The sequence below is a fragment of the Athene cunicularia genome (assembly GCF_003259725.1).
Source record: "Athene cunicularia isolate RWA chromosome 2 unlocalized genomic scaffold, athCun1 chr2_part1, whole genome shotgun sequence".
NCBI classification, from domain to species: Eukaryota; Metazoa; Chordata; class Aves; order Strigiformes; family Strigidae; genus Athene; species Athene cunicularia.
This window is the reverse complement of record NW_020799095.1, coordinates 130178473-130192488: the sequence shown is the minus strand read 5'-3', so window position 1 is coordinate 130192488 and position 14016 is coordinate 130178473. Positions and strand designations below refer to the sequence as shown.

Genomic DNA, 14016 nt, shown 5'->3' with positions numbered 1-14016 from the left:
AAGCAAATGGAATCTCCAGCCCCTGTGGCTGGTGAGCTGCTGAATGTGACGCAGGATTAGAACAGTACCCTTCTGTCATCCAGGGACTCCGTGGGCTGTACCGCTGCTATTGGGAGCCCAAATCTTTTAGTAAACTGAGTTCTTTCAGTGCTTAGGAAAACTGTGAACCACATCAAACTAAATAGTTAGTCAAGCAGTTCTATGGGGGAAGAAAAGATTTCAAAAAAATTGAGGAAGGAATAAAGAAAATTTGGGGAACTATGGGCTGAGACACATTCCGTAAAAGCCAGCAGTGCTTCTGTAAAATCTTTGAAGTGGTACAGAAAATGAAACTTGGTGCTGTCTAGCAAAGATGCCAGTAGCCTCAGGATGGGGGATTGCTTCTCCCCTCCCAGATCCCTGCAGGTCTCTATGTGCAGCATGCATGTGCACTGTGTCTTGGTGCTTAAGCTCAGGTAGGCTTGGCTGTCGTCCTCTCCCTGATCCCTCTCCCAAGGCGATAACCTGTGTGTGCCTTTCCTGAGTTGGGGATCTATTATTTTACCTGCTGCAATGAACAGCTCAGTTAAATCTCACTGCTTAGCCCTGGCTTTCTTCAGTTGCTGCATTCAGATTCTGCTCTTTCTGATGTTTTGCAGGCCTCTCTCATCCGATGTCTTAGTTTTACTGTCTTTTTGCTGTCGTTGCTATATTTTCTTTCTTCTCCCAGGGAATAAGAAACCTGGCATTTGTTGCCTATAAATATCCCTAAGTTTCTGGACTATAGGATATTTTTCCTGTCCATTATGTACCAAAAGTGGTTGAAACCCACCCTGTCTTGTACGTGACTACCAGAATGCTTTCTGCATGAAATAAAACCCCGCAACCAGTATGTCTATCATTTTTCCATTTATTAAATATGATGTGTTATTTTCCTAGATCCTTTCTGAATTGGCTGGTTTAAACTGAACTGAATTTTCTTCCTTATAAAGAATATAACAAAGTCAAGGTTGCCCAGCAAAAAAGATACAAATTTGCTGTGTGTTTTGGGTTGGGGGGGATGCGTCCCTCTTCCAACAGACTTTTCCTGTTAGGAGAATTTAGTTTTTCTGTGTCTGTTTTTGTTTTAGTTTTGAATATCAACATTTTGTACTTCTAAGAAACTTGAGATTCACTTGTATTGTCCCTCACTAGGACGTTGAGACTTGAGGTTTAAGGTTTAAAATTCTTCTAGCTCCTTCCATTGCTCCTCAGGTTAAATGCTTTTCTGGGTCTTGTTTTAAGTTCAATGTTATCTCTGTGCATGCATGTATCTTGTTGTGTCATAACTCATTATTTTTTAATGAGTTTCTGGTTTTATTTCTATTTTTAAAATAATCTTAAATGAAGCCATTGAAGAAAAATAGCTTTAAATGATATTATGTATTTCATGAATTTGCAGATTTTAATACAGCTTTTCTTTTTAACCTCAGGACTTCTATGTCATGTTATGTCTTTACTTTTCAATATAGATTTATATTTACAAAATATTTTAGCAAAAATGGGAACAACTTTCATTTTTTATCTTTAGGATGTTTGGGGATCTTAACTGAATGGTTTTATTTTTTGAAATGTCTCTCATCCCAGATAGTTTTTATCTTTGTTCTTAATACAGCTTGCATTTACGTGTAGTACTTAGTAGAATTTTACAGAAATGTAATATTGTTCTTTTCTGAACATTTTAAAAATGAGCCTCTTGTGAAAGAATCATGTAAAGGAGGCAGTGCCTTAACTTGAGAAAACTTTTGAGTATGAAGGTAACATTTGGGTTTCTGTAGCTGAATGATAACTGCAGTTTGCTGAAATGTGATACAGTGAACTCAAGGGCACTGTAATGTACCTGCCGATAGCTGAGCTCATTATGAGAGACAACTAAAAGCACTTGCCCTGGAGAGCTATAGATTAGAGATAAAATGCTGACTTTTTGATACTACATAGTACTAAGAGCTATAGCTAAAGAATCCCTTTTCATTTTAAAACTTTATGTCTTTGCTTGGTAGCATTTGAAAAGGTGTTTGGGGTTTTTTTTGTTTGTTATTCACATGCTTTTTTTTCTCCAAAAGCAGAAAGGACTGACTGAGGGGGAAATCCTTTATATTTTTAGATCAGGTGTGATAGCTGCTTTGCTATCAGCACTGTGTGGGTATATTTGCAATCAAGTTTAAATAGCATGGTGAGTATCCAGATGGAGTGTTTTTCCTAAGCTTTAAATTATTTACTCTGTTAGGAGCTCCAGTAAACATTTATAGTATTCTTTAGGGCTAACTGTACCATTAAGCTTGAGATGTCTGGTATAGAAAATCACAGTATATAAAAAACCCCACCAAGATCTTCTCTAAGGCATTTCAAACTGAATTCTTGCCTGTGATACTCTAAAAGTAATTTTTAGTAATGTCTGTGATGAATGATACAATTCTAAAGAGAAGTTGATGTGCTGTGCTTCAGTAGGCTCAATTGTAAGCATGTAATATAACAATATGTTCTCTGTAAATGACATAGGAAAGAGGGAATGGTACGATTTTTTCCTTCTGTACACTTTCAAAATTAAATTCGTTTATTAAACTTAGCTATCAGATACTAAAGATTTGATCTCACAGGTGCTTATTAATGGATGTTTACTAGCTGCCAGGTTTCTGAGATTCTTGCAGTTTTCCCTGTGCTCAGATTCTTCTATGTTTATTTTAGTAAAAATTCTAAACCTTGCAACTACATGAACATAAGCTGCTATAATAGGTAAAACCAATGTAAATGTTATTTGTACTGCTTAGGAGATATGATAAAGCATTAATACACACTAAATGACTGTTTTTGTCAGGAATTGGTTAAAATTGCAACAGGCAAGAGTCAACATTATTACTGATTTTATACTTCACGATGATCTGTGCTTTTTCTTAGATTTCAGTTCCTTTAGTCAGGATTGTTCATTAAAGTTTTGACTACTAGATTTTTTTTTTTCTTTCCCCTAAACTTTTAGCCTTTTTAATTGCAGAAATATTTAGGTTCTGGCTACCTCCTCATGACTTAGAAATGAAATGGGAAATAAAAAGACACCTCCCTCCTCCTCAAAACCCCTTATTTTAGGAATCTAATTTTTAAAGGGTAGTTTAATGAAGGTGAAGGACCCAGGTCATGATTTCTGAATTTTAGGATTGGCAGTACTTAATGTGCTTGGAGGAGAGCCTTGGGCAGTATTCAACAAAGGTATGCAAATGATAGTATGCACTAACGCTATAGAAAACTCTTTTTTTTTCCCCTTGGTGGTTTGCTGTTGAAATATAACTTTGTATGAAGCTAAGAAAAGCCTTCTAGAGTTGAAAAATATTGATGATAGTGACTAAGATTTAGCTTTGTGTTGTTAAAATGACATACAGTTTTAACATCTGAACAGAGAGAATTCTGCTAATGAAAATAGGAACTAATCATGGAACATCAACATCCAATTTTATTCCTAAAAAGACTTCTTAAAATTACATGAAGTTGTCCATCTTTAATTTTCTTGTAGTGCTATGTGTTTATTTTGCCCCCCAAACGTTTAAGGTAACTGCAGTTGTGTGGAATGAACTTTGGCTTTTGAAAGTTAGGTTGTTGGTCCTTCTCTATCAAATTTTCATAAATAGTAATAGTAAATGTGTTCCTTTTTATATTTGTATAACTTCACATTTTGGGTTTTGCAACAAGGAGACTTGCTCTTCAGACATCCTGAAATAAATGCTTTCACTTCATCCCATGTCTGAGTTTGTTTCCTCGTGGTTGATTTGCCCACTGTAGTGTCAGCAGGAGTGGGGATGGCAGCAAGTCAGAGCTCTGAGACAGTTCATCACCTGACACTGCTTATACGAGGTCAGCATGATTTGCTGTATTAGCAAACATAAAGCAGTTCTCCCCTCACTGCTGCATGGGAGCAGCTGAACAGATGACAGTAACCGTGGAATATTTCCTTGCACACAAGCCTGAGACAACTACTACATAAGTGAGATTCGTGGATTTTGGATGTGAATTCATAGATAAGAAAAATTGATCAGTGAGGCCCATCTTGTACCTTTTGGATCCTGGCTCAAGTCTAACTTTTCATACTAGTAAAAAAAGAGTTTGAAGTAATCAGTGGAGCTCATTCCATTAGAGAGAAAGAAAACTCAGCTCAGCAGAGGAAAGGGAACAGCTGGAGGGAAAAGTTTTTCTTACCTGAGGCCACTAACAACACAAAACAATCCAAGGCATGTGCTGGTTAAATCTTCGAAAGTGCTATAGGCAACCCACTTTTGCAATTGCCATAGAAAATTATTGTTGTTAGCCATTCTGTTGATAGTGCATATTGTAGGAATTGCTAGCAGATGGGAAAATAGATGACTCAGAATACAGTATTAGCAATCCATATTTTTTTAATCAAAGGCCTTTAATAAGGCATGTTGCATCTGTAAGATTCATTTAAGCAGTTGCTAGGAAGAATTTGTTTTTTTCAAGTAAACACAACAAACTTGATACAGATTATTTTCTGATTGAATATCTATTTTCTTAACAATATAAACCCTGAAAATACATTTGCTTGTTTTCATTGCACCAGCTTACCATAATTTAGTTTGATAGACTGGAGGCTTGCAATGTTAACTCATGCATTATGGAATTACTAATGAAATCTAATTTTATCATATTGAAAACATCACAGTCCTAGAGCTTTTATTTACCTCTGTTAGCTGTCAAGGGTGGATTAAGATTATAGTGTGCTACATCCACCAAAACTTTGGCTTTCACCCCCTGACAAGTTTGGATGGCTATGGATACGTGCTGGCCAAGTGCAGCTAATGAGTTCCAGAGTCTTTCCCAGACCGCTTTGCCTAAACCCATTGTCCACAAGCACCAGCAAGTATCTCAGATGCTTGTTCTTCCTCCTGACTCTGTGCTGGACACAGGTGGAAACCAGTAGTCAGAATTTGCATTGTACCCTTTGAATTGATGACTTCTGAGAGTCCATTTTTGGTTGTACTTTATCTCCTTCCTTCTCAGCTTATAACTCAGGTCTGTAGACAGGAACACATACATATTTTCCAAGTGCCCATTTTGGTCTAAATTTTTGTCAGTATTTGACTAGTGTGGCGAACAAAATATGTAAGGTACAGTGTGGGTCCTCCTGCAAGCAAAAGTAGTATTGACAAGTAGTATTTACTGCAAGTAATTATTCTTTGGTTTGCTGAAAATACTGATTTAAATGAAGCTGGTCCGTAAGAGATGCAGTAAGTTAGACTGAAAGACCAAAAAAGAGAAAAAAATGTTACACTTCCCTTGCTGGAGTTTGGTTTTGGGACATGACTGCATCAGTATGTGAGGAAAGAGTTCCATGTGTGTCACTGTTTGAAGACATGTAAAAAAAGGAGATTGACCTGAAAACAGTATTGGCTAGCATAAGAATGTTTTCTGCATAGGAAATAGTCTTCCGATGAACTGTTAAACTGCACTGTATTTGACAAACCTTGCATGATAACACTGGGTTATTTTTTTCTTCAGCTACAAAACTTAATTTCTGCTTCTTAAAACCCCAGATTGATTAGCCACTGGTGGTTCGTGCCACCTTCATACAAGGGGAGCACACCTGTCTCTGGAGCCTCTGTAGCTCTGACCTCTGCTCTGATCGCAACTGGATCACTTCGTGCCTGCAGTTGCCCCAACTTTTGGATCTTTACTGTATCCCACCTTAATGAGGATGGTCACATTAAGAAAAGCTTGCTCATGATTCTTAATCTGTTGTGCTGCTTTTTAACTTCTAAATGTAGGCTTTCTTGGAAAAGTCTCTAACCCTATTATGGATAAGTTGAAAAATGAGCCAGCAGGAGGTGAATGAGTGGTGTTCCATTTGCTAGAAGTAACATACACCAGGTTCCCAGACTTACTGATCTAAGCATATGGCTGAGTTGCCTTTTCTGAAGATTATAGCTGAAAATTATAGTTCAGTTAAAAAGTTATGATTTGATTCTGTGCTGGTTGTCCCAGCTCATGGTGCTGCTGAAAGGATCTTCTGTCACTGAAGGCTTGGGTTGATGGAGCTCCTTTCTGCACGGGTGCCTGCCTTCCACAAAGACTTCCCCCTGCATCTGGTAGAGGAAAAGGCAGAGGTGGGAGCTGCTGGTGCTCAGCTTGTAGCACTGGGAGCTCGCCCCACAAGGATGACACTGAGCTGGTCTCTTTGTAGGCAAAGTCCATTTCCTTTGCTCTAGCAGAGCAGAATTTCAGTGGGGCTTCTTTGGGTGTGACTGTATGTTGAGAATCAATCAGCTTGTAGAAGAAATTATTCAGTGTTATCTGTCTCTAGAGATGTTTTTGCTTTTGGGTTTTTGGTTTTTTTTTTCTTGCTTCCTTTGTACATTGTAACTCTCTCAAGGGATTAAGTTATCAAATACACCTTTCAGGAGAAAGAAAAGGGTTTTCTGTTCACACCTTATTTTTCTATTGGAAAACTGAGTATGCATACCCACTCTAAAAGACTTGTGTATGAAACTGATGCACACACTTTCTGAATATTATATATTATTGCATGTAATTGATAGATTCATGGTATTATAACTTGGATTTTGAACTCTTGCTTTCTCAAACTCATAGGTTACTGGTGATCTGAAGGGTGCCAGTGAAGGCAAACAGTTTTACCAGAAACTCCATTCACTGAAGACCTCCATCTTGGAGGTGGCCCATCTTGACACTAATTGCTGTCTGTTGTGTGGTTGTGGGTGTTTGATTTCTGAAAGGACGTGATTGATTCCATTATTTGGAGTGGCAGGAATTGAAGTATCTATCATTGGCAGACAAATATGAACCTGATGACTGAATTGCTACAGTATACGGCTTTTAAAAAACTATCAGAATATAATTTAAAGCCTTTGTGAATTCCTGTAGCTTACACAGCTGAATGCTCTCCTCTCCCTTCCCATTAATGCCGGTAGTCCTAGTAGTTACAACAACAAACTACATGAGAAATTATTTACAGCAGTTTAAATTGCAAAGTGGTTGTAAGTGAAAGTAAATGAGTGCTGAGCTCTATAGGTTTAAGAATTTGAATCAACATATTTATCATGCAGGGGAATAAATTACATACGAATAATTAAATATCTTGTTTGAGATATTTCTGCACATCTCATTTGATATATTTGCTGTTGCATTCAGTGTTTGGACTTCTGCAGGCTTTTAGAGTTTGTGAGGTAATATCTATAGCACAGACAGAAGTCAAGAAAAAATATTTTTAAATTTACCAAGGAAACATCCATGTACATGGACACACACACACACACACACACATATCCTAGATTCAGCTGTGGCTGATTAAGTGGGGTTTGCTTCTTATGTCAGATAGATGAGACCTTCATAACTCAGTTTTCAGATTCTTAATGTCCCTGTTTTCTGTCATTTATTTCCTTTGAATATCCCGAGCATCAGCCATTCATACAGATGTGTACTGTGTCTCCCTGGGTCCCCTGGGTGATGTGGCTGAGATCATTCTGAAAGGTTCTTATTCTCTGGTTTTAAAAATTCATTCTCTTTATATTTTAATTTCCATCCCAGCTGTCTGTGATCTTTAAAGAATATTTAATTCTCTTTGCTGGCTCTGTTTCATGATTGAAATTTAAATAAAAACTCACCCATCACATTCTTCTCTGACAATTTATAAAAAAAATGTTTTTCAGTGCAGAATAATTGTGTGATTGCATCAGTTGGCGTCTTTTCTGTGCAGTTTAAGCCTGATGTCGCCAGTGGTGACTGAGAGAGAATAAATGGCTCTCCAGGCTGGCCCAGAGTGGGGAGAAGACTTCAGCAGTGGCAGTTCTCACAATGCAGTTGCACATGAGATTATTCACAGTGCCCTCCTTAGTGTGTTTGCTGGTTCATGGAGCCCATGGACCTCCTGTCACATGGGCTAAAAAATGTGGGTTTACTGCTCCTTTCATCCGTGCTGTGTTGGGATCAGTTAGAGAGAGGAATCAGTACTGTCATCTCTTCTGAAATCTTTCTGACACTTCACTCTAAAAGAATATCTTCACTGTAAAGTGTCTGTCATGTGCCAGTTACATTTACTAATAGGTTAAAAATTAAAGAGAATGGTGCATTTTTTACTTTCTCTGAAAATGGAAAGCTGTTTTTCTGCAAAAGCCTTGGTGACTGATGAATCATAGAATGGTTTGGGTTGGAAGGGACCTTAAAGCTCATCTAGTTCCACCCCCCTGCCATGGGCAGGGACACCTTCCACTAGCCCAGGTTGCTCAAAGCCCCGTCCAACCTGGTCTTGAGCACTGCCAGGGAGGGGGCAGCCACAGCTTCTCTGGGCAACCTGTGCCAGTGTCTCACCATCCTCAGTGAAGAATTTCTTCCTTATGTCTAATCTAAATCCATGCTCTTTCAGTTTAAAACCATGACATCTCATCCTACCACTACACTTCCTGATAGAGTCCCTCCTCTGTAGCCCCCTTTAAGTACTGAAAGGCCGCTATAAGGTCTCCCTGGAGCCTTCTCTTCTGCAGGCTGAACAATCCCAACTCTCTCAGCCTGTCCTCACAGGGGAGGTGCTTCAGCCCCCCGATCATTTTTTGTGGCCTCCTCTGGACCCACTTGAGAAGGTCCATGTCCTTATGCTGGGGGCCCCAGAGCACTGAACGCAGTATTCCAGATGGGGTCTCACAAGAGTGGAGTAGAGGGGGAGGATCACGCTTCTTTTGATGCAGCCCAGGTGTGATCCCCCCTTCCTTTCTTGCATATATCAGATGGGAGAAATACAGTAAACTAGATGATACTTAATTGCTTGGGAGGCAACTCTTTCCCTCCTAAGAAACAAAAAGTGGCCTTTGTCCTTGGGAGAGACAGACATTGCTGCTGAGCATATCTGAGGTCTCTAGAACTCATACAGGTCTAAGGATCTTTGATCCTGGAAGATATTTTGACATCTGAAGTTTAATTGTTATCTCTATTAGGAATCTTATGGTTGAAATGTTGTAGCATGAAAATGTGCATCTTTTTCCATATGCTCTTCTATGAATTTCTGATCTGCACTCCCTCTTTATTATGACTTTAAGTTATTTACTATCTACAATGTAGTCTATTAGTAGAAGTTATAATGCTGGGGTTTGGACTGTATGTAGCAATATGTGTTGCTAATTTATATGCCTCAGATGCTGATAAAAATAAAGATCAAAAGTAGTATTTAATTCCATAGGGAAAACAGATCAGACTGTTGATGGAAGACTGCCCTAGATTCATGAACAAAGTATTGACTCATTATAGTAGGTTGATTCAGAAAATGTTTTCTTTTTTTTCCCCCCCCTGAGTTAGGTGGTGTGCTTGTTTGCAGTGTCAGAATATTTGCAAACAAAATATAGATTATCCCTTTCCTAGGGTGAAATTATTTGTGCAATTTGGAACTTGTTGATATTTTTCACAGTCGGTGAAGAGTAACTGGCACATGGGCAATTCTGACAAAAGAGAAATGCAGAGAGGTACTGGACTTCATCAGGAAAAAAATACATAGGCCAGGCAAAGGAACATATTTCAAATGTAGATCCTTCCCTGCAAGAGCAGGTGAGGCAGTAGTGCCTGATGTGCCCCAGTACCTGCAAGACTCCAGCCTTTATTTGTAGCAGCCAGCAAGCCAGTGATGTACTTGTTACATGACCCATCATTTTTAATGAATTAAATGTAATGAACTGTTTAACATTGTGAGAAAATATTTTTAGAAAGAAACGATCTTGGTCAAAAGTAACTCCCTGCCATGAACTCAGGAAATTATTTCATGTATTATTTAAACACTCTGTTAGCAATTTGCTTTGACTAGTTCTGGCAGCAGTCTGTTGGGGAAGACAGGTGCCTTGTCATTCTTACCAGAAGGTACCTCTAAATATCTGTCAGACTGTTACTTTGCAGCAGCTGTCTATTTTTCAGGCATCTATAAGAGACTGAAGTTCAGTAAGAAGTATTTGATTAAGCAATATAATTTATATACACAAATATAATTGTGTATACTGTGGCTTGCTTTTTTTTCAGCCTAATGAGTTAAACTCCAGCCCTATATTTATTTTCAGTCTGTTTGCAAGGTATGCAAAGTGATTTTTTTGTTGTTGTTGTTAATTAAATGTACTCTGTGTGTTTCTGTTTTCATAAGTTTTAAAATTATTTACTGCAGAGCATGCTCAGGCTTTTGGTTATATAAACAGTTATATATGTGTATACATACACTCAAAGTGTGTAAAAATACTGCAACTGTAAATTAAAGGATTATGAAAGGTGATGGGTTTCATTGTTCTTGTAGACAGTTTTTAATCTTTTCTGTGGTTCTGTTTTGTTTGTTTGGTTGTTTTACAGTTAAAGAATCTGAGTTTAGAAGAATTACAGATGCGATTAAAGGCTTTGGACCCTATGATGGAACGAGAAATTGAGGAGCTTCGTCAGAGGTACACTGCAAAGAGGCAACCTATCCTAGATGCAATGGATGCAAAGAAACGGAGGCAACAAAATTTCTGAGTTTGTTTTACTTTCAGAGATAATACTATGAGTCATTGTGGACACTGGTAACTTTGTAAATCTGAAGGAATTAGATTATGAGAGTTTTCAAAAGACCAACCTTTTCAATTTTCCTTCACAGCCAATTACAATTGGAGCAGTGAAAGAACATACATATGGTGTTCTGCAAAGGCAGCGAAACACATTGCCACTTGTTTATATTTTCAGATGTTTAATGTAATAAAAGTTTAATCTGTTTCTTCCCAATCTTTTTCAGGTGTATAGTGTTAACTTGGTGTTGTACATTAGGAGTTGTGTTTTGGAGCACCTGGAATGATTTCTTGATTGTGCAACACTACAGAGCCTTATGTTGCAATGTATTTTCCTCCCACTTAGTAGCATATTTATTGTGTAATCTTTGGTTATCCTATTTATTTTATGCCTGTTTTCTTTTTTATTAGGAAATATTAGGATAATATTGTGGTGAGCTGAGCCAGATTAGATAAAATTGGTATTGTTAGTATAATGAAAAGAAGCTCACCACTGTATTATCTTTTAAAACTCCAATTTCAGCAAGCATCCCAATTCAGGACAGCACTTGAACATGTATCTCACCCATTCATATCAGTAGATTTAAACATAAAATAAGTAATAGACACATGTTTTTCTGCTCTCCTGAATCAGGGACTGTGGCTGTAGTTGAGTAATGCAGTTGTTACGCTACAGAGCATTCTTTTAGAGAGTTTTTCTGTCATTTTTACGCACACCAAATGATCTCTCATTAAACAAGAAAACAAGTGCCTAATCAGTTTTGATTTTCCTGTAATTCAGGAGAAGCAGTACTTGCAGTCACTCCTTCAGTGTAAATTTCCAATTGCTATTGCAATTCTGACCAGTATAAACCTATATTTTGCACCGTAATTTTGTAATGAAGTAACAGTTACACTTTCTGGATATGTTTTTTGTTCATTTAATATTTTTATCACTGTGTTGAGGGGAAAGGGGAGTTATTAGTGTTTGGGGTTTGGTTTAGTTTCACATTTTAGATACAAAGGGATAGTAATTTAAAAGCCAAAGAAAAAAAAAAAAAAAGAATACTTATATATAATAAGTATTGAAAAGAAGCCGTGTTTGCAGTCCTCTGACAGTTTTGTCCTGCAACCGCTAAACATTCAAAATTCCTGTAGTCCTCTTAGACTATGGGGAATCACAAATGCAGGACTAAGCTCTTAATACCTTTTTACAAGTTTTTCTGTCTGGTTTATATTGTGAGATATCTAGTAGGTAGAATTTACAACATTGCAAGAAATATTTCAGAGTTAGCAGAAAATGTGATCCACTTTCTGAAAAATCTACTGTGTTCTCTATTGATATATTTACTATTGTTGCCTTTTGTGTAAATAACTTCACTGTGATAGTCATACTTCTTTAATCAATACAGCTGGAAACATCTTTACATTCAACCTTCAGCTGTTAAACTTTTAATGGTGACTACTGTATGGGCATCCTCTGTTAAATGTTTTCTGGAAGTTAGTAATCATCTCGTACCTCTTAACATTTACTGTGGACCATTTAGATGGACCAGTGCAGATTTTGGAAATGATGCATTATATCATAAAGCTTATGCAAAAGAGAAGCTAAAGTTTTTACAAGATCAGCATATGACTGCCATGCTGGGACCAGTACTTGGGTTTGAGCTGTATACAGCCACTGTTGTCATTGTCATTCTGTGTGTGTGTTTGTGTGCACACTACGCTCTAACATGTAAGCCCTAAACTCAGATAAATTTTAGTTGTGATTGTTAGAACATCCTTACCCTCAATTCTCTTCATATTTCTTAAAGTAATTGACTATCCCTTATGAAAAAGAAGAACACAGAAGATCCATAAAAATTACTTTAGGCAAGATAAAATGTACCTGGTCGTCACATTTGTAAAATGAAATGATGTAAAGTAAAAAATGGTATACTCATATCCCTGTGTCATTAGATTATAATCATAATGCAGCAAAAATAACAGCACCAACCTCCCCCTATTAGTATGGTTCTTATTTATTTAAAATTAATTTCTAATTCTTGAACTTCATTCTCAAAAACTCGAAGGTGTGTGTGCGTACAAGTACTCCTGTAGGTATACACACATATATAGGCATATCTATATATGTAAGAAAAAATATGAACCAGATTTAAACCATCAGGAGATGAGCCTAGCTTGCCTTTTCTTGGTGTGCCTTTTAAGCAAAGTGTCATTGTCCAGACACTCTTGCTGGCATCATTAGCAGCTTTCTTTTCTCTTACTCTCTTAAATTTTTCCCACTAAAAATAAGACTTTGATTTTGAATAATGTGGCTTTACAGTGTAATAGACAATGTAATAAAATGATCACAATTTTCATATTTTACATATTCTAAAAACTTTAGTAATGCAGTGCACTAAGGATGAATTGCCTATCCAGAGGGACTCCAGTAAAAGGCTGTTTTAGACTAGAGCTGTTGGACTCTGACATTTGAAAGGTATCAGAAGATAAAGAACATCCTTTCTTCACTCCTGATCTGTCTGTATAGAAACAACTTGAGTAAATTTTATGCACATGTATGCACACAGGTATGGATTATACATGCAGCAGAAAAGTCTGAAAGCCATGGAATAAAATAAAAAAGTAAACAAGCCGCTTAAAAATGGGTGGAAAAGAGCTTTTGATATACTGTAAACTGGGTAGATATAAGACATTTGTGACCAAAGAATACTTTCACCAACTAATATAAAACTAGTGATGTGGTGCAGTCAGTGTAAGAGTTGTCTTTGGCTTCAGAAGCCAGTGTATTGGGCTCTAAATTATGTGCAAGCATAACACATAGAAATAGGCTTTATACTGAGAGATGGATGCAACTTATTTTTTCTTTCTTCTGTTTATATGAATCAAATAATCCATGTTGATGACTACACATTTCTACTACAGGATGAGCATCTCTGTAAAGGAAAGCTGATAGTATGATAAATAAAACATTTTAAAAGCAAGCCTTGCAGGAAATCTGATAGAACTACTGACAAATTAACCTTCAGTAAGATTTTAACCAAGTAATTTCTCGTTTGCTTCAGACTTTGTATGTCTAGGTTTAGCAAGTAAAAAAAAAAAAATTTTGGAAAATCATTACTTATTACTAAACATTTGTAATAAAAGCTAATTTTTCATGTATAATTGTTGCCTTGTTCATTCTAACTGAAGCTATATTATGTTAATATAACCATTAATGTTCATTTCCATAGTCATCTCTCATGCTTTTATTTCCTTTCTGTAATGCTGTGAGCCCAGCTGTGAGCGCAGAAAACCGCATCTCTCAAAGTCAGCGCTGGAAAGGATCTTTCCAGCTCAAAACGTTGCTGCAAGCTCTAGAACTCTGAGGATCTCAGTGGAAGAGTATCAGGCCAGTCTAAGGACACAAAGCCTCAATCTTTGTGGAAGTCTCTCTCTCGACAATCTGAGATTGCTAAAGGCCCAATCCTGAGAGCACTTAGCACCACCCCAATACACTGGA

The 14016-nt window shown here is 37.3% G+C and overlaps 1 protein-coding gene across 1 annotated transcript in view; it reads left to right on the top strand.

Annotated features, from left to right (window-relative positions):
- The window catches only part of STK3 (serine/threonine kinase 3), a 142932-nt gene extending 130294 nt beyond the window's left edge, over nt 1-12638 (top strand). Inside the window, exon 11 of the mRNA XM_026841501.1 lies at nt 10345-12638. Within this exon, the coding sequence (XP_026697302.1) occupies nt 10345-10503 (159 nt within the window). The 3' untranslated portion in view covers nt 10504-12638. The remainder of the gene's footprint in view (nt 1-10344) is intronic.
- The last annotated feature ends 1378 nt before the right edge of the window (nt 12639-14016 follow it).